At 48.7% G+C, this 20,459-nt stretch overlaps 1 protein-coding gene across 1 annotated transcript in view; it reads right to left on the bottom strand.

Annotated features, from left to right (window-relative positions):
• The window catches only part of LOC144151725 (uncharacterized), a gene marked incomplete in the record, with an annotated part of 363,083 nt that overhangs the window by 188,362 nt on the left and 154,262 nt on the right, over window positions 1-20,459 (bottom strand). The window contains 1 exon segment of the mRNA XM_077682846.1: window positions 18,416-18,471. Coding sequence (XP_077538972.1) covers window positions 18,416-18,471 — 56 coding nt within the window.

The following is a 20,459-nucleotide window of genomic DNA, read 5'->3' as shown; positions in this document are numbered from 1 at the left end:
AGTAAAAGCTGAACTCATGCGCGGCGCAGACGCAACGGAGATACAACTAAAACCGTCTCAGAGGGAAGTACATAGGCATAAGTACGAAAACCTCTCACTTAGCTTTTTGAAACGATCCCGACACGCCCCTGAAAAGTCACCACGTGTTAAGCATAAGGGGTTAGAATAAATATATAAAAAGAACGGCTTAACATGCGCTAAAATGACGGACAGGCGCCGGTGCCGTCGTATGCTATCAACGTCCATGTCTGCATTCCGGCATTTTCAGATGAATTTAAACCGACATCAATCCAAGCCAAACCACCGTCATCCAATCCGAATCAATCCGAGCATTTTTTGCGCTTATAGGGAAAGGAGAACCACACATCACTATGAGCCGTTAGCGACTTCGCGAAAACGGTACGCGATATCTAAGCTATACATCCAAGCTTCTGCATGCCAGACCGTCGCCATTTATTTAGCGAATTACAGGTCAACGCAACCACGCGGAACGGACCTAACGCTTAGGGGTCATCGGGGCGCCGAGGTGAAACATCCCCGCTGCGTCAACACCCATCGCAAAATGTGAGGCACATTGAAGGGGAACCCGCCGTTAGGTTGCTATGCTGGGACACACTTACGAATGATGAAAAAGAACCACCGAAAAAACGAGGAGAGCATTTTTCCCGTACCGTGAGGGTGTAAACGTTGCGCTCCGAAGAAGAACCGAGGAGCGTATATGCAAATGAAATTGACCCGAAATAGGCTTCTGGCGGAAAGTAAGCGCCCATATCGAGCACCTTACAAGCTCGCCGAGGAAATCTCATTCGTTAGCCACGCGATTCCAGCCCGCTGAAGTCACGCACCCGGAAAGCTAGATGTAGTTTTCTTCGGAATCACTTGGAGAGGAAGAAAAGAGAGGGACCGAGAGGACGAATGAAGGAACCCCAAACTTATTGCTTTCTCGTGCATTTATGGAAAACAGGCAACAAGATAGGCGAGAGTCCTACGCATAAATGAAGTTTCGAAAGAGAGCTCCCTCTTTCGGTTTTGCGACTCAACAGAATAGAATGGGGCAAATTAAGGGCGAAAACAAGGTGAATACGACCGCGAAGTACATTTCCACTGGGTAACTGAAACAAGCTCATCATTTTAAATGTTTCCTTTTCCCTTATGTATAGTACAAACATTTAGGACACTTAGATTTGGTTCAGTTATCCAGTGAACGTGTGGTTCCCGGCTTTTTCTTTGCGTGCCACGCTCACCTTAAAGAACCCCGGCACTTTTTCGCGACAATTTTATGATGTCGCACTTTTGATGTGGCCTCCTTACTTGAAATTGCCCTCAGTGCCCATTGCACACAAGTGAAACGTTCCGTATATACGGAATCATGGGACTACGGAACGTATACGGAGTATTACACCCACAGGGGTAACTAACGCATATAATGTTTCAAAAAAAAAAAAAAAAAGAATCAAATGGTTTGCCGGAACAGAAACGCTTGACACAGTTTTAGTGCGTCTGACGTAATTAAAGCGCGAAATACGGAACCATGTATTTTCCGTATCTTTTCCGATACAGTGATTTGGCATTGCTAGTGGTCGTGCAGAGATAAAAACCTGCGTAAAATTAGTTCAACGTAGTACCGCACTCTATTCTGGTGTGTTGTGGACGCAAATGTCTGTTTTTGTAGCGTAAGCTACACTGGCCGAGGTTGAGCGGTTTCGCGTGTGCCGTGAAGGGCCGTTCTGCGCAAGCGCGAGAAACATTGAATTGGTTTGGATCGGATCGGATCGGATTGGATTGGGTTGCATTTAATTTGGATGGGATTAGATTAAATTGAATTGTGTTGGATTGAAATTCAATCCAATTGGAGTACGCGTGCTGAACCTTAGCTCACGCTACGTATATCCTGGCATAGCAGAACTAAGCCACTGCTAATTTTTATTCCGGCGGTGAGTCAGCAAAGCTAAACATTTCGTATTCCCATGATTCCGCACATACAGAACGTATCAGAAGGCCTAAGAGCATTCCCGGCATAACAAACCGCTTGAACGGGAAGTACATATAGGCAGAACCTTTCCAAAATACTAGCACTGATATCACTGTACTTGTCAACACTGTTTAGCGAACATTTGCGAGGCAGAACCCAGCTTACTTTAACGATCGTCCCGGTAATTTTTAAGAGCGAAGCTCTATAGCAAATCTTAAGTTTGCGTGTCCGCAATTAAAAATGCCATTAAATTGCTGAGCGCACGCACGTGAGCGTGGGTCTCGCGGCGACCACCCGGCAGTTAACAAAACCAAGAAAATGCCTAGCGCTCGTGTGTGCGTACCTCGCGAAGACCGCCCAGCATACCCTGCACACGTTTGCAAGCCAAGCATACATGCACTTACGAGATTGGTCAAGCTTGGCAAAAAAAAAAAAAAAAAACCACTCCAGCGTTCGCCGTTATCGTGACTCGTCACAAACTCGTCATAGCGTACGCCCCTCCAAGGTGATGTACAATGACTACCACTACCAAAAAAATGAAGGAAGATCACACTTACAGCAACAATGCTGTTGTAAACGTCGTTGTGGCAGCGAAGAAGAAGCAAATCGGCTGCAATCATGGACTTGGACCGTCGTGATGGTCATCAAGGTTGCGTACAGCTTCGCTACCTTCAAGTCTTACGCGTTAGCGTGAGCTTCCTTCGTTTTTTAATGAATTAGGTTGCTTTTCAATTGATTGCTTTTTACAGAAAATAAATAAAAAAACTGGGTTAACTGTACATAGTCGAAAATAGATGAGACAAAAGCAGAAAACAAAAGATGAACAGAAATACTGCCTCACGCTCACGCAAGCGGCGCGAAACACAACCAAAATAAAGCAGAGGCCGGCTAGAGCTCTCGACGCGAGCGAGACGCCCATGACTGCGCTTGCGCAAGCGGCGGCGCCCGATTTTAAAGATGGGCAAAACGGCACTTCAGTGGGCAGCTTAGAACGACTCAGTTTACTGAAATGAACCGGTGCATTTGAACTGCTCAGCGGTTCATTCATCTGGTACCGGTGTTAGGCATAATTAATTACTCATTTAAGTGCGCGAACTTTCCGTTGTCATGGACCTTTCTTGTCTGAAATTGGCGATCAAATGTTGATGATACCGTAACGGGCACCATGCGATGTACTTTTACAGAAAATATTGAACTTCGTCATCATTGCACGAGCTTCTTTTACGCCTTTGTGGTAGTTCAAGATCATGTTCGGACAAAATAATAACAAAAATACTGGTAAATGTTCTGTCATCATTATTAGCTTCCTTACATAAACACGCTCAGTACTAGCTAGCTGTAGCGTGCGAAGAAATGATTTTGGAAAACACGATACAAACGTGCTATCCAAAGCAGAAAAGGAATTCAAAGCAGCATTATGGCATTTGTGCGAATCAGTTTCCTGTCAGCGAGAATAAGTTGAGGCCCACCTTAATGAACTTAAATGCGTGAACTGCATAAGTATAGTCGTGTTTTTTTTTTATATAAAGATGCTCTTTCATTTCCCCCCCCCCCCCCTTCATCCATATTATTTTCTATGCATGCTCTTTCTTCCCGTTCCCCTTCCTACACTCAGTATGGCTAACCATAGTTGATATCACCAGCTCGAATTATCGGGGTTTTAAAGTTTTAAAACGGAGCTTTAGTGTTCTGGTGGAGTGTAAAATGAAAGACAAAAAAAAAAAAAAACCTTCCGGTGGCCGGAATCGAATCTGGGTTATGAAGCCCAGGTTATGAAGCCGGCGTCTATCCTGTTGCTCCATTTCGTTTTTTTTTTTTTTTAAGAAAAGCTCGACATGGCCAAAGCGGTTTCAAAAACTCAAACGACAACCAAAGAATCCGTCACGCGTTCAACCATCATTGTCGTTTGACGGAGGAATGCATGATTTCTTTCTTTTCAATTGACTCTCTCTCTCTCTCTCTCTCTCTCTCTCTCTCTCTCTCTCTCTCTCTCTCTCTCTCCACACTCGATTCTTTGCGAATCTTAGACAACCAGCGTAGTGATTTCTGCGCGTTCAGTAATTTTTCATTCCAAGTCATTAACAAAGGGCGTCCCACTGCAGTGATTTTTTTTACCCTCGCTCATAAAAAACCGCCAACACTCAGCCCACCGATGCTAAGTGCAACGCCACACGTGCGCCGGCTATCTCGTTATCGAAAGTTGTTGGCCAGAAACACTCAGGCCGCGCTGAAGCCCGGAAGCCGTGTTAAAGGCGCACAAAAGTGGACAAGCTCCGCGAAAGCTCTGGAAAGTCGTGTATGCCCGCACAATCAAAGCACGTGTCCAGGCGCCCGGAAAGCCGGCGGAAACCCCGTTCACGTCCGGCGCTGAAAGCCGGCACCTTCCCTTATCAGCGTCGACGCCACGGTGCAGCGTTGCAGCTCGCTGCCGCTAATCGCTAACCCTATGCAGGACGTGCCGCGAGCCCGGAACCGTTGTACAATGTAGCCGCCACGCAGGGACTTATTTCCGCCTTGGCTTGTTTACCTACCCACTATCTCTTTGTACTATGAGGACCTCACCCACGCACGGTTGCCATTTCTTGAGCGTTGGTGACGTGCAGCAGGAGATTTCATTAATCACCACCCGCCACTTGCACGATACTGGCGGTGAGCGCGTCGCCCCTTTTCTTCTTACAGCGCAGCTTGTGTACGTCACAGGTTCTGGCCAAAACATCGCGCGTCGATGGAAAGCGCGTCGACAAATTTGACGGCAAAGCCAACCTCCTGGTGACCGCTCTGTAGGTCTCAATCCATTGCAGGTATCTTGAAAAATTGACGCTGAAATTTGGCCCTATAAGACGACACCGTCATTACGCCGAGTCTCATTCACTTTTCGTAATTACGTAGTTCGCAGCAAAGTTATAAATATTGGGGTATTCCCGTCTGCATGGTCTTCCACGGGAGGGAAGCGGATAGCGCCATGTTTGTCCGAAGACTTCGGTTAAGACGAACTTCGTTAAGACACTTTCCCAGTCTGAAATCACAACAGGAATACCACAAAAACCTAACAAGAAATCCTGTCGTACGACAAAAACCTTTGTGTGACAACAGAAGTCCTGTTGTCACACACAGAAGTTGCGACAAGGCCATCTGTTATTACGACAGACATTTCTGTCGTAACGACAAAGTCAATTTTCTCAACGGCAAACATTCCTGTAGTAACGACAGAACTGCCATTTACGCTACTCTTCACAATGGGCATTGAGATTCAAACCATGCGCATTTACTGATGGAACATCAGGATCCCGACAAGACAGGAATTTGGCACCACGGAACATCAAACTTAGGACAGGAATACGACACACGAGAGAACATCGAAACCTCGACACGACAAGAACACGAGAAGACGACAGTACGACACGCGAAAATACGACAAACTACAGAAATTTTTCTTGTCGTCTTTTTCGACAGGGAAATTTGCTCTCTTGTAACGAATTTCTGCTGAAACGGACAAATAATTCCACGGTCCCTTCGACTTCGTCTTAACGGGTACGCTCAGTTGCAAATTATAAACAAAGGGGTCTTGTTTCGTGCACTACTTGGACTGCGCCCAGCTTCTCCATTCATCCCCATTCACAGAATAAAAGGGCCCTAAATTTTTTAGGCTCATTTTCCAGCCGCTTGGTCGAATGTTTAACGGCTTGCTTAGCTTCTGGAAAAGCAAGGGCTTCATATCCTTTGCCCTTAAATCAGCCCCTATTAATTGTCTAAGCTAATTTGAAAACTCGGAACCAATTTGGATCACGCTCAGCGACTTACCGGCGGAGAGACTTCTTGTTTAAGACACTCGTACGAGAAACGGAAGCTACTGCCAATTTTTGGGACCTTCTACCCTTGTATTTGAATGCGCTAAGTGAACGAGGAATCTCAAATATTCGCTCTGGAGTCTGCTCATACGGAATACGTGAAACCCAGCAAAGCTACATAGTCGTCCGTCCTGACAGAAAACAGCATACACTTGATTTTGCGATAAACGTATTACGATGGAAGTTACATTTTGTTACCCGGGACAGTTGTCTGGCTGGACGGCGGAAGATGCACTCGTTTAAAAACCGCCATCGCTGCCTATCTACAGCAATCAACAAAACGAAACTCCCAACGATTAAAGTGGCCTTGCTGGACCATCGCTGTATCACCAGTTGCAACATACACAAATTCTCGTTGTAATGAAATCTTGGAGACAAGCTTCATTATACGCAGTACTTCTTTAAAAGCGGATATGATTTGCTCCGATGCACGGGAGCGGGGAACCTGTAAATTCGCTTATACCAAACCGAAATTTCGAGTAAGGCGATGTCGTTACAGCTGTTCGAGTATTGCAGCGCCGTCAGCAGCGGACGCTGACGAAAACAGCGTTGCCACGACCCGGCCGCGCAACAGCAGAAGAGAAAAAAATTGAGAGGTGAGACCGTCGCCCTACCCGGACATAAAAGTGCACGCCGCGAAAGCCCCGCTCTCGCCGAGTCCAATCAAGACCGGGAAATGGGCGGGAACCGAGTAAACGGGCGAGCGTGCAACGTCGCAAAACTTCCGCGAATGATCTGATCAATGGGGGTCAACAGGCGGCCGGGCCCGGGCCTCGCCAAGCCGTGCGATGCGTCGGGTAGGCTTCCGCAGTGCACGTCCCTTCCACGACGGGGCAGGAAAGTTTTGCTGGAAGACGGGGAGATTAAGAGGCGGATGGCACGCGGTCGCGCTTCCGCACTGACAAGACGCTTGGGACGTATGTACGCCGGCTCTGTTGTGTCTCGGCGTCGGGCCACCCAGTTCGGCCCAATCTGCCGCGAGACGAAGATAATGTCGATGTTTCAACGGTAAATGTGCGGTAACCGCAAAACCAAAGCAGAACGTTGGATACACCCACAAAATGAACGCGAATACGATGCGTCGGGTGGCGTTACAATAAAACATTTCCTGTAGAGGAGGAAGAGCAAAAGGGAGAATCTGGGACGAAAGAAGACAAGGAAATTAAGACCCCCCCCCCCAAAAAAAAAAAAAAAAATCGGGGTTCAACGCGCCAGCGCTCCCCCTTAACTTTGAGGTCCGCCCCAGTGGAGGGCGCCGGATTAATTTCGCTATCCTGGGGATCTCTAAGCACACTGAAACCTCGACGCACGGGCGCTTTCGCTTTTCGAGCCGCCATTTCCCGACTGGGAACTGGCCAAATTAATCATACGCTGCATCGACAGCGGAGAAGTCACCAGATTACGTTTTTCTCGAGAACACTGTAGCTGACATGTATATTCTACGAAGGTGCATATTTATAACGTTAAGATTCCTTCCATAAAGTGCGCTATAATCAGGAATTCCCCGCTAGAAGTACTGGCGAAGTGATGTATACTAAATAAGGCATTCTGCTGCTGGATACAAGTTTGCCGCTCACGAGGCACACGTCGGGGTAGACTAGCTCCTAAGAAGGCCTAAATATTAAAACGTTCGCGTTAGCAGCGGCATCGTGCCTTCTAAAGAAACCCATATAGCCAGCCTAAATATTCCAAGCACAATAAGAAGGCACAGGAGCTATGTAGGTACGGTATTTCATTGTCAGCGCAATATCTAAAATTAGGCTCCCTCTCATTTTTTTAACCGAACGAAGACAACGACTTCGCTCAAACACGTTTATGTGACATCGGTTAGGTGGGATGGCGCGAGGGCTGCAAATTAAGCGGCAGAAGTAACCAAATCCTACTGTCCTGTAAGCCATTAATAACCCAGTTACCATTCGCACACGCGCGTAAACTTCCCTTAAAGGCGTAAACAAAACCCTGGGCCGAATATTCTCCGAACATGCTAAAGTTATTGGAACTATTATTTATGGGGATTCCAGGATTCTACTATTTAATCAGTCGTCTGGTGGCAGGTTTCGTCATCAGCCATACGCTGAAATGCCCACGAAATGAATCCGAACCAAACCTTTGCCACAAATAAAATATTAAAGCCGCTCCACTCAATGTGAAAGCTACCCGCCGCGGTGGCTCAGTGGCTAAGGCGTTGCGCTGCTGAGCACGAGGTCGCGGGTTCGATTCCCGGCCACGGCGGCCGCTTTTCTGATGGAGGCGAAAAGCAAAAACGCTCGTGTGTACGAGATTTCGGCGCACGATAAAGATCCCCAGGTGGTTAAAGTTAATCCGGAGCCCTCCACTACGGCGCGCCTCATCGCCTGCGTTGCGTCGGCGCGTTAAACCCCACAATCAATCAATCAATGTGAAAGCTGTCGGAAGTGCAAAGCAGTGATTCGCCACACTGGGCTGTGGCGCCGTTATCCGCTCACCGCTACCACCCAATGCAATTCAAATTTCCCGCCTTCGCAGTGCTCGCGCGCCTCCTGCCTGAAACTACGCCAGCGGGAGTTCAGTTATTTTAGATGCGAAGCATCTCATGCTCGTGGCTGTGTCCCTCCTTCCCTCGTTGTCGTTGTCCACAGTCCGCACTCTACTGCGCATGCGCGTCTCTTCAGCCCCGTCAGCGTTCGGGCTGACGTCAACGCAGTCCGCTATAAAACGAAATAGTTAGGCGGCGCCCGGTTTCGATCCCACGACTCTCTGGCCACAACAGGAGGTACGTGGCGCTCTTCCCACTGCGCTACAAACCGAGACGGGAGCATGTGCTACGAACGCGCCTTATGTCCTTCACTCATTCAAACTACGTCAAGAAGCTACTGATACAACGAAGGCACGCGAAGCTGAACGTCAACGGAAACGACTAACTGAAAACTAATGGGAACTTCAGTCGACCCCATGGCTGCTTCGCACACTACTCAGGGTTCCCCAACGGGAAGATGGTGCAATTTCTTGTGCTTGTTTTTCCTCCCGCCCGTGCCGGCGTTGCACTGCCACTTTTTTCGCTTACTATCGTAAAAACCAACCCAACGAGCGTTCCTAACTAAATGAATGTGGACGTTGCCGGTTAATTACGTATATTTTGCCTCAAATGTACCGGCAGTTTTCTTTGCGCTAAACAACAGGGGGTTGTATGAGACGCGCCAGCGGTTCACGAGTTTCGAACGCTAATGACTTTATAAACCGCTTGGCTTTCGAAGCCTCTGCGGGACGCCGGTACGGTACGCGGTGGGGCTCTATACTTAGGTCCAGCGAGCAAGCTACGACGATAAGGCGAGCCCCTAAAGTGCTCTGCGCTTAAACGGCCTAATTGCGAATTTCAACACGCGCCAGCTGCTTCAACTTGAACAAGCGATTTTTGTTGAAGGAGAGCACGCGCTTTCCAACAGCCGAGGAGAGCGCGCGAGCGGAAAATGAACCCGCTGGGTGCCTCTGCCGCACGACGCCAAAGCAAGGCGAAGCAAACATCCCCCAGGCAACGTTCATTTCCGCCTTGAGGTTGTTGTAGGTCGGGGTGAACTGCGGTTGCGTCTCAAGAGAATCTTTATGCTAAAGGCGAGAGCGAAGCGTTTGGCCCCAGTTTGCTCTGTTGTAACATACGAAATGCAAATAACATCTGCTGTTTTTTATGCATATGCATAGATGTTTCCGGTCTCTTTGAGTTCATCTCAAAGGAACCACGGCACAGCGAGGCTTAATTGACCCGAAGGACCGTTATTCAGGCATGTTTAAACAACCGTATGCTTTAATCGTAAGTTGTTAATCTATGGCAGATCGCTTACCGCCGAACAATAATTGAATGAGATTCGCTAAATTATTTTTGGACGGCAAACCATACTGCCTTAGAAAAAACTTAAATTCAGTTTCTAGGCTACCCGCTTGCGTCGCAATGATCCGTGACGTGCTCGTTAAAGCAGCTAAAAATGGGTGGTAAGCAGTTCAGTTCAGTAAAACGAGGTTGAGGTGGAAATTAAAGGGAGAAAGTTGGGTGAAATCCTCTTTCCAGCGCCCCGAAAGCTTGCGCCCCGGCCCAGGCACTGTCGATCAGCTCGTAATCGTCTCCGAAGGCCTCGCTGTCCGGAGCCGCCTCCCAAGTTTTCAAAAAACTAAATCTATTTTCGGTCTGCCAAGTTACTGCTCAGCTCCATACTGTGCGGAAGAGGGTGGCTTTTTCGTTGCGTTTAAAACAGTAGTCCTCACTAAATCTGTCTCAGAACATAAGCGCCAGCCCGAATTTGTGTGGAAAGGTGTTTGTTTGTATTCTTCTCAGAGGCTGTCGGAGCACGTTGACTCCGCTGTGAAGGCAAGCAACACTGTGCAGCCGGAACCTGAAACACGGCTACAGGTAGCAAAACCTGTAACTGTAAATCCCGTTTGTAACGACGCCTCCATAGGTTGATGGTTTCGTTCTTTTTCGGACCATGAAACTCACGCTGAGTACATAAGTGGGCTGACATTTTACAGCCCAATTTAACCCTTAATGTCCTTTGGAAGAAGAGCGGACGAAGTTGCCGCGAACAACGCCGTTCTTGAAAACTGGGAACCCCAACAAGCGCTCGGCTGGAACTTCGTCAAATTTTCTTAAAAGCACTCAACAAATTGAACCGTCTTAGATTGCTCGAAGCACCGTCACAGCATCGTTCTCGGTTATATCTAAGTTTGTGCTGATCCCAAGGACGCGGTTTCGCTGCCGGCCGTGGTGGCGGCTTTTAAAATGGGGGCGAAAAGCGAGAACACCCGTCTGTCGAGATTTTGGCGCGCGTTAAAGATCCCTGCAGGCGGTCAAAATTAATCCGGAGTCCTCTACTACGGCGCACTCCATAGCCCAGGTGTAGCTTCGGTGGGTTAACCCCCCCCCCCCCCCCCTCTTCCCCCCCCCCCCACACACACGCACAATTTTGTATATCTAAGTTTTTCCGAATTATCTATATATTATTCGCTTTTTTAAGAAATAACATTTTAGAACAAAACCCGAATATTCAAATGTAGAAAACTCTCTGCGCTGTCACCACCAACTCTTGGCTTTTCTGAAAACGTTTATTGAAACAAAGCGGATAGGGAAAAAGAGAAGAAAGAATGAGCTGTGGGTGGCCATCCTAGTCCGGTAGGCCTCGAATTTTTTAGCAGCGAAGCTGTTTAGCAAACCGGAATTTTTCGTGTCCGCAGTTAAAAAATGCCAAGAAATTGCCGAGTGCACACGCGCACGGGCGCGCGGTCCTCGTGGCTACGGCCCGACAGTTAACAAAACCAAGAAAATGCCTAGTGTTGGTGTGTGCGTGCCTCGCGACGACCGCCCAGTGTTCCCTTGGCACATTCGTGAAGCCAATCATACCCCCTTAAGGAGATCGGCCAAAATCCGCCTCTTTCATTGCGGTGTTCTGCCACCTAGCGTGCCAAGCAGAAGTTGAAGCGGCAGGGTTCGCCGGCGTTTCCTCCGGCTGCGTTCTCGTATCCCACATTACGGCGAGGAGCAGTCGAAGTTTTTCTTCTGTGTTGGTGTTATAACGCCTTAAGATGACAGCCCTTGGTCATCACATAATACCAGGCGGCTTCTTATCACTGAATGAGGGCTGTCAGAAAAATCTCGGACAGATCCGTGTGCCGTCCGAGCAGCAGAGCGAGCAGTACTTGGAGTCGTCTGGCATGAACTGCGATCGCCAGCTCAACAAAGGCCGGCAGTACGCACATGGCCTTTAAGCGCTGGACACATGTACGATTGGTACACACGATTCGCGTGCGACTGATCGTTACGACTGTCGCCACGACTAGTCGTACGCGTGAATTTGAGACACATGGCCCGATGCGCGCATGAGATGCGTCGTCGGCGTCGCTACGCCCACTGTTTTTCCTCCATGGTCAACTACGACGATCGCTGAGCTGAATTTGTAGATTTTGCGCGTTTGTTCGCAAGAAATGGATAAAGCAAGCAATCGTGAAGCTTCTTCTTCCTTCGGAAACAGTCCGCGCACACGCCGGCCGCGCCTGCCAGCTCGGCACACTCTACGGCTCGAACCGGCGCAGACCACGGTAGCAACCGCGCTTGTCGCTGCTCTTCTGAATCAATCTGATCGCTAAAAAGAAGTTCCACGTGCGAGAAAGTAGGTGCTAGTGCGGTGAAACATTGTGCTAGGGATTGTTGTCAGGGCTTATTTTAAAAGCGGCGATCAGATATCTGCCGCGATGCAAGCCTACGCTCACCGGTCGCCGCGGCGCACGGTGCGCCGAGCGGCCGAGAGATGGCGATACCTGCGCGCAAGCATCGAATCAGGCTACGCAGATGTCTTGGTCACCGATCGCTCAAACGGCAGTTATAGCTTAAATAAAATTCCACATGCGAGAAACGGGATGATAGCGTGGTGAAAAGTTGTGTTACGGATTGTAATTCGCAGTTGCACAGATAGCGGCTATCAAATATCCGCCAGAATGCTAAGCCTAAAGTTTCCATCACCCGAGCCGACCCGAGCAACGCAAGCCGCCGTAGCCGATCGCGTGCGGCCGGCGGGAAGCGATAGAAGCTGACACCGTTCCCTTTCCGGCACTCCGAGTTACAGCGGAACGCAGCACAAGTGGTGGGCATTGTTCCGCGCACAACGAGCACACACAAAAAATAAAACGATGTAAATACAACCACGACCCCTTCCCGCTTGTGCGGGAGCTGTGGGGAATGTCCTCTGCTGCCCCTGCCGGACTGCTTAGGGACTTGGCCGCTAGGGGATTGCGCATGCGCAGTGGGGTTGTGAAAGAGGCGGATTGCAGCGACCGCCCGGCAGTTAAAAATTTCACCGCATTTCCCCGAGGGGAAGAATGTGAAAGTGCGAATGCACGAGTTGAATTTGCGCGGTTCGGTAATGTTCGCGAAAGAGGGATCACACACACACACACACAACTACAAAGAAAGAAAGATGCATTTATTCACAGACACCTATTTGTGTTGTCGTTGTACTTGATTGCTAGAGCGGATCTCAGCTTTGAAATTTCGTCTCAGTACTCCTTTAAGCGGGTGCATTAGCCCTTCTCACGCCCGACTCCTGGCCAATCCCCCACGTGGGTATGTGCCATGTCAGCGGCCAGGCAGCGCGCGCCCATCTCCCCCCGTTGCCAAGGAAGACGAGGAGCGCGCGCACCCGCAGCTGTTGCTATGTGGACGGACGGCGGTCGCCGGAATTCAGGGTCGCTTATAAAGTGCATTCGCACTTAAAAAAACTTTGAAAATGCCGAGCGCTCGTGTGTGCGCGCGGTGACAGCCCAGCGTGCCCGGCGCACGTTTGTCAAGCCAAACATACCCACCTAGGATGTTTGGTCAAGATTGCCCCCCCCCCCCCCCCCCCCAAAAAAAAAAAAAAAGAAACTCCAGCATTGGAGGGAAGCGCAAACTAACACGGAGACAGGAGAAAAAAACCAAAACAAACTCCAGCGTTCGCCGTAATCGTGGCTACACTTGTTCGAAATATTTTTATTCGATGCCTCCTTTAGCAGCGGTTGGTGTTGGTTTGTTGTTCCGAAACGGCGATCTATCGGCAGCGAAAATTTTACTTTAGGAAATTACCCCTAAGACATTTTTGCATTTAAACACTTTTGGCAGTGCATGCGTTTCGCTAAGCCATATGCATCCCTTGAATGAGAAACGTTAAAAATAAGCCCGTGACGCGCCATCGGTTATAAAAAAAACTGATATACATTAAAAATAGCCGTGATGGCTACACTTTTCATCCTGATAATGCATAAACTATTCACAAAAATTTGCTATGTGCACGTAGTATAAAAAATTAAAAAATATATATTGTTACAGTGAGGGTAGTAGGATGGATTCGCTCAGCTCGTTGGTTACCGAATTCAAACATTACACGGAGGCCATTTAAGCCGAGAGACCTCAAAGCTAACACAGGAAAGCCAGCACCCGTCGCCCTTTTACTCCGTCTCCTGGACACATCAACGTTCCTGTTTGGATCACTCAGAGATTGACTTACTTAACAAGAAAGTCGCCCGTTGGAACGCCTGAAAGCTAACTAGAAAGTAGACCTGGCTCCAAAATGCCGCACGTAAAGTTACTTTTACTGGGAAAAGGGCCACTCCCACGCTGAGCGCCAGGATAATTCGTTTAGCGTCCTACGCTCGAGACCTCGGCGATGTTCTAACCGAGTTAAACGACGTTGTGTGTGCGCACAAACACACCAGCGCAGATGTTAAAGTAGCGTCAACCGTGCTTCGCCGCCAGCCTGGACACAGTACACACGTCGCGCTTTTTGATGTTTCGAGACGCAAGCAGGAGACCAGTTTTGCGCTACTTTGCGCGAGGTACGCTTAAAGTTTCAATGGGCTTGTTCAAGCTTCCAGAACACACCGACCGGAAAAATTCCTCCCCCCCCCCCCCCCCCCCCCAGAAAAAAAAAAAAGTGAGTCTACAACATTTTGGCGAGACGCGACGATCTAAATTGAACCGATGCCGCTGAGAAGAACTCGTGATTACTTACACACCCCCGCTAGACTGCCGTTCGAAGTGAGTGCGACGGATGAGGAAATTCCACTATCTCATGAACAAGCAAAACGATGGGATAGATCGTACTGGATGTCAAGGGCGCTCTTCGGACCATTCTACATTCGTTCCAGATAAATGATCGACAAGGGCTCAGTTGAGAACAAGAATTGCGTGCAGGCAGTGTTGGACGTAACTGACGTGCGAGCCGCAGCCAGTGATCTATGCCTATCTCTGGGTAGCGGACACAACACTTAATTTTAGATATCTCACTCATCGGGGGGAAGGAGGGGGGGAGGGGGGGGAGGAGGCACTAGAAAAACACTATGTAGCAAGGAAACAATCTCCCAAGAGCTAAACCTAGTAGATGCCAATTATACCCAGTTGGCTTCTGCTATTAAAAGTAAATTTGTTTATCTAGCTCACATTCCGGAATTATAAAGTGCGAGGAGGGGAAACAGTCAATTTTCGCACGACGATTCGAAAGCGCTTTAAGTACACCTTGGATCTCACACTTGGATCACATAAAGTTGCTCTTTCGCAAAGCGGTCGTGTCGTTTATTATTAAGAGTGGATAAATTTAAGAATTCCCAATAATAAACGAAGCGACTGCGAGTCGCATAACGAAAGGCCCTGGAGAAGCGAATTTTTATTTCAAACAGCGCATTAAAATGTATTATTTACATATTTGTGCGGGAGGATAAACAAGCGAGTCGATGATTGTCAAACATGGCATTATTTATTCTAAAAATGGATATAATCCAAGCGGCTACAACAAAATGAACCAACAACATAATCATTTCGCGCAGAACACACGAGTGAGAAGGACCGACCGAATTCAGGGAGCGCAGGGAGCGTTGACACAACCGGACACAACAGCGTACGGAGCGCGGTAAGAAAAAGGCGCGTCTCGATCACCTCCCGCCAGATGGCGACGCCGATCCGAGCAGAACGAAGGACCTTGCGGGGAAGCCCCCCGCACAAGAACGAGAACGCGTCACGGGCACGCTCAGCCACGCTGCTGCTCCGTCCGGTCACTCACCGATTGCCTTGGGGGTTTCCTCAATAAAAGAACCGCGTTTGATAGCTCGGCAATTAATTGACTTGTGCTGAACGCATTTCGTCGCTATATTTGCGCAGATACTGGAAACTGAAACTCAAGCTGTACTCAGAAGTAATAACTGATACAAAATTTAAAAAAAAGATACAATGACTGGAAGAAAAAATAAAAATAAACACGAAATAACTTATTCTTAAGCACCAGTCCGAACGGTTACAAAAGGTAGTAACTTTTAGGCGCCAGCCCAAGCAGTGTTTTAGTGGACCTTTCCTTTGCAGCGTTAATATGAAAGCTACAAAATTTAGGTGCGGCCAGAGCTCTGGTACGGCCTATATCTCATAGTGCGAACATTTATTCACTTAAAAATGGTACGTAAAGAAAAATATATGCTTGAAATCCGATCCGGTAGCTCTGAATTATCCCTACTAAAGCGCAAAGATATTAATAAGTGAGGCAGACGGAATAACAGAATAACAGAGACAGCGATTACGCCGGCGACGTCGTCGCCGTCGTCCGTTAATCTTTTACCAAAGTGAGAGGGAAATCCTACAAAAACGATCAATACTACGAATAAGTTGCACACGGCATTTATGATTAGGTCTTAAAGTGTGAGGCACAACTGGAGTTTTTAGTCGTCGAGGCAGCGTTTTGTAACGACGCTGCTGCATTCACTACACATGCTCTCGAAGCGCCAAAGAAGGAATAACGCCCCAGTGCTACTTCGGGAAAGCGGCAGACCCAATCTTCTTCTTGAGAAGATCGTCCAACCCTACTTTACTACAATTTTAAGAAAAATTATAGTCACTGAAAAGAAAATGACGCGCCATAATATCGCCCCGAGAGAATGGTTCGGGGAAACTGGCATCGGGGCAAATGGCACGCGGGGATACTGGACGCGGAGCAAATCAGATTTTCATTGTCCGGTATTATCACTCGCGAGATGTGCACATTACGGCGTAATAACTTGAACAAGAAGCGTTTGTCTATCACACAACGGCGCTCCTTGCAACGACCTGACATTTGTTCCAGACAAGGAGATTTTTTTTTTTAATTTTTGATATTATTATTGCTCCTATGGCGCTTTATAAAAGACCCTCTGTTTAAAACTACGTTTGTTAGCTAAGAAAGCGAAACTAGCAGCAACGGTTTTATAGGCGCCCTATACTGCACAGAGGAACTTGAGAGAACAGCATTTTTCATATTAAATATGCCTGTACTGTGCTCTAGGGTCTCGACAAACGAGTGCATTTAACACCAGAGCTGTTAAAGCTTTCGGTTCAGCCGTATAGCCTTACCAGAAATAGCCTTAGCAACAAGAAAAAAAGACCGAGTGCACGTGAGCGTGCGCCTTGTGAGGAGCTCCCGGCGTCAGCCAGGTTTGCGCGTGGGCTTGGCCACGTGAGCAGCTCGCAAAAAAAAAAACCTAGAACAAACACCGAGCGCACGTGAGCATGCGCCTCGTGAGGAGCGCCCGGCGTCGGCCACCTGGACCTTGGGAAAGCGCTGCGTGGCGTGATCCCTCGCATGCTCTTCTCCCTGCCAGTTCACGCGCGTTCCCGCCTGACGTTGGGAGCACAGACGCCGAGTTGGCGAAGCCGGTTGCCGTGGGTTCTAGCGCGTGATAACGCGGCCCACTTTGAAAGGTATGTGAAAGCCTGCGGACAAAACGATAAGGGCCACCCGCCGCGGTGGCTCAGTGGCTAAGGCGTTGCGCTGCTAAGCACGAGGTCGCGGGTTCGATTCCCGGCCGCGGCGGCCGCTTTTCTGATGGAGGCGAAAAGCAAAAACGCCCGTGTGTTCGAGATTTCGGCGCACGTTAAGGATCCCCAGGTGGTCAAAATTAATCCGGAGCCCTCCACTACGGCGCGCCTCATCGCCTGCGTTGCGTCGGCGCGTTAAACCCTACAATCGAATCGAATCGAATCCTCATCGCCTGCGTTGCGTCGGCGCGTTAAACCCTACAATCAACCAATCAACGATAAGGGCCTGCCGGTCATGGAGAACTTACAGCAGCAAGTTAAGGAACCCATGTGAGGTGCAACAGCCGAATCTCCGATAAAGGGCCAGCTCTGCTGTTTATCAAGCCTTGCCCCACTAGTGCAAGATGCGCCATTTTTTTTATCAATTATCACATAGTGCCTACGCACCGTGCCAACATTTAATGGCTGCTGCTCGGGCGGCAAACATATGCCCCAATCGCCGATCTGCCACTGCACACGAAAACAGTGACTCGTCGGCGCGAGCACGGACGGTAGGAGAACGAACCCTACTGCGCATGCGCAGCGCTTGCTGAAATCACGTATACCCTTTTTCTACTCCGCCGTAGCGTGAGCCTACTGGTAGTACGCTCCCTTGTTTCCGCACTCCAGTTGTCGGCGCGAATGATTACAGGTTCAGGCGGGCGCTCGCTTCTGGTCGCCGCCGTCGTCGTCGTTTTCGTTTGGCGGTTATGACGTCTGTCCGTGCACGCTTGACTGGCATAGCTGATAAGCGCGGCAGCCACGGACGGCTAGTAGTCACGGAAAATCACTCAAAGAGTCTAGCCGCGCTCTCGCGCTTAAAAATGCGCGGCAAATTGGTGGGTCATTGGGAAACGTTCTCGATTAGCTATCTAATCCAACGGTGTATATTCTTGTTTTTTTTTTCTTTCGTTTTTTTCCCTCCTCCTGTAACCTTCATAATCTCCGTGTGTTAACTTCCACCTCCCTCGTCGGCCAGTCAACGTCGAGGCAACCTTCTCCCCACCCAGTAGCTACCCCTGCAGTTTTCACTCCTGGTAGCGACCCCGACATCGACCCCTCGCAGGTGCGGACTACATACCGGCCGGCCAGCGGGCTACTGCAGCCTGAAGCCGCAAGCTCGACCGCACCCTCTTCGATCCCTTATCGTAGAACCAGTTGTTCCGCTTCCTTTAAGCAGGCATGACACCCGCATATTACGCGACTGAGCGACCTCTGAACGTACCCCACCCTCATCCGCCCTGGACACACAGGGACAGAGAAAGCAGCAAGCGTTGTCTGTGCACTCACCCGATGCGGAGAAGGGACAGGGCTCGTAGAAGTACTTGGACCGAGGGCTTAGGCACCTGCAGAATGAAAGAGGTGCACAAACGTCACGCAAGTGAGGCCGACAGCCCGCTTTGAAAGGAACGCTGCTCACAACAGTACAGCCGGTAAAAGGCTTGTCTATAACACAGCTTTCGTACTCTCAGCCCTATCCTGCCCCGCCGGTGCGGGATTTGAATAAAACTACTCCGGAATTCTGAAGTCTTAGCCCTTTGCTTTTGCCTCCGACATGTTTGGAACGAGTACGTTTCGGCAGTTTTCGGATGTGGCTGGTTGAAGTTGAAATCGCTGTTATAGACAAGCGTTTTACCGACTGTACGTGCATTCATCACGTCGAAATAGTAATGGCGCGACAGCACTTTTTATGTCCACTGCTAGCGCAGATGTTGAAAGTAAAGTTCGCCCAGTATCTCCATCTAACTACAGCTGCGCGCACGTGGGCCTATTTGTGAATGTGTGGAGAGGACGACAGAGTGAAAGAGAGTGAGAGAGACAGTGAAACAGAGTGAGAGATGGAAGAAGAAAGGAACGGCAAATTGAGGCCTTTCACCTACCCCCCCCCCACCGCGTTTCTTTATATTGGCAGGAAGTTTGAAAATACACTACGAAAAAAAAAAAAAAGAAACCACGAATGTCTTAACAAAAATGAGGCCACTTACACCACTAAACGAGTATTTGTACATGTTCCGAAGAAATCAGCCATACGTAACAAACGAAGGAACGCTATCCCAAAGAAATCTCTCTCTCTCTCTCTCTCTCTCTCTCTCTCTCTCTCTCTCTCTCTCTCTCTCTCTCTCTCTCTCTCTCTCTCTCTCTCTCTCTCTCTCTCTCTCTTGTATGAGTTTAGTCTGCTGTCAAATACCAGTCACTCAGAGCATGGGGGATAGATTGAATGAGTTCGATCCGCCTGCATTGGTTGACCTAGAAGCCTTCTTATGCTCTTCGTCGCCTTTGTGTCCTTACATTTAAGCTCTTCGAATGTGAGAGCATCGTCAAGACAGATTTGTTCGCATTTATCGATGTCCTCAATTTATTTTAAACAGAGTGCCGAGCGGAAAAATATACCGTGGAATATCGTTATTACGACTCTACACAATACGTTTTTCGGTGTAATACGTTTTCTATTTCATTCCCGGCCTACGTTCCTTAAAAATAATGCATTGTAGTGTGTTTAACGCGATCACGTGTTTGCCGAAAATTGCATATTACGACCGCGAAAGTGAAAACTTGACCGACATTTCTAGAAACCTTATGTTTATTCTTAGGTATGCCAGCTCAAAAGGCATTCCAACAAGCCACGTTTCGTACGTTGCTGAGACGCTGAGGCCGCGACATCGCCGGTATTGCGGCAAAAACATCGCTGCCAGGCGTGGCCTTTCATCCAATGATGATGATATGTCAGGCGATGCACCACGCCATCTAGCGAAACGTATCATAATCAAAGAAGAAGGTGCGCAGTGATCTCGGGAGGCGCAAACGTGTTGTCAGCCGCCAACGGCTCAGCCAGTGAGTTACCCCATCGGGTCAATACTTATTAAGTTTTTGCACTTCCCAAGTGTACGACTGTTTCTAAGGCGAATAATTAAGTGCAACAACTGTGCAGTGCTGCTGCGGCCGATTGCCCCTACGCAGGGAGGTTTCGGTGCAGTTCCGACAAAAATAAAGGCTTGGTTCTGTTTTCGGTTCGGTTCGGTTCGGGTCCGAATCGACACCCTGATTCCGAGGTTCTAATTTCACCCAGGTTTGAGTAAAATGACACAAATAAATTACATTTTGACAAAAAGTATACAAAATATGTTGCCTGCTCACTCGCAACGCTGAAAGGAGACATTATTTCTGTCTTCATACAGTGCAAAGCTCGTTAGTTCGAACTCGAAGGGTACCATAAAATAGTTCGAATTAGCCGGCGGGCGCTAGAAAGGATGGAAATCGCGAAACACTGCACGGGCAGAACACAAAGAAGCCACCTCTGGACTTCTTTTTATCGCGAATTAGGCGCTACTGCACG

The sequence above is a fragment of the Haemaphysalis longicornis genome, unplaced genomic scaffold (genome assembly GCF_048455015.1).
Source record: "Haemaphysalis longicornis isolate Haplotype H1 unplaced genomic scaffold, Haemaphysalis longicornis Haplotype H1 scaffold_9, whole genome shotgun sequence".
In the NCBI taxonomy this organism is placed as follows: Eukaryota; Metazoa; Arthropoda; class Arachnida; order Ixodida; family Ixodidae; genus Haemaphysalis; species Haemaphysalis longicornis.
Note: the sequence above shows the minus strand (reverse complement) of the source record. Positions and strands in the feature narration are given on the sequence as shown.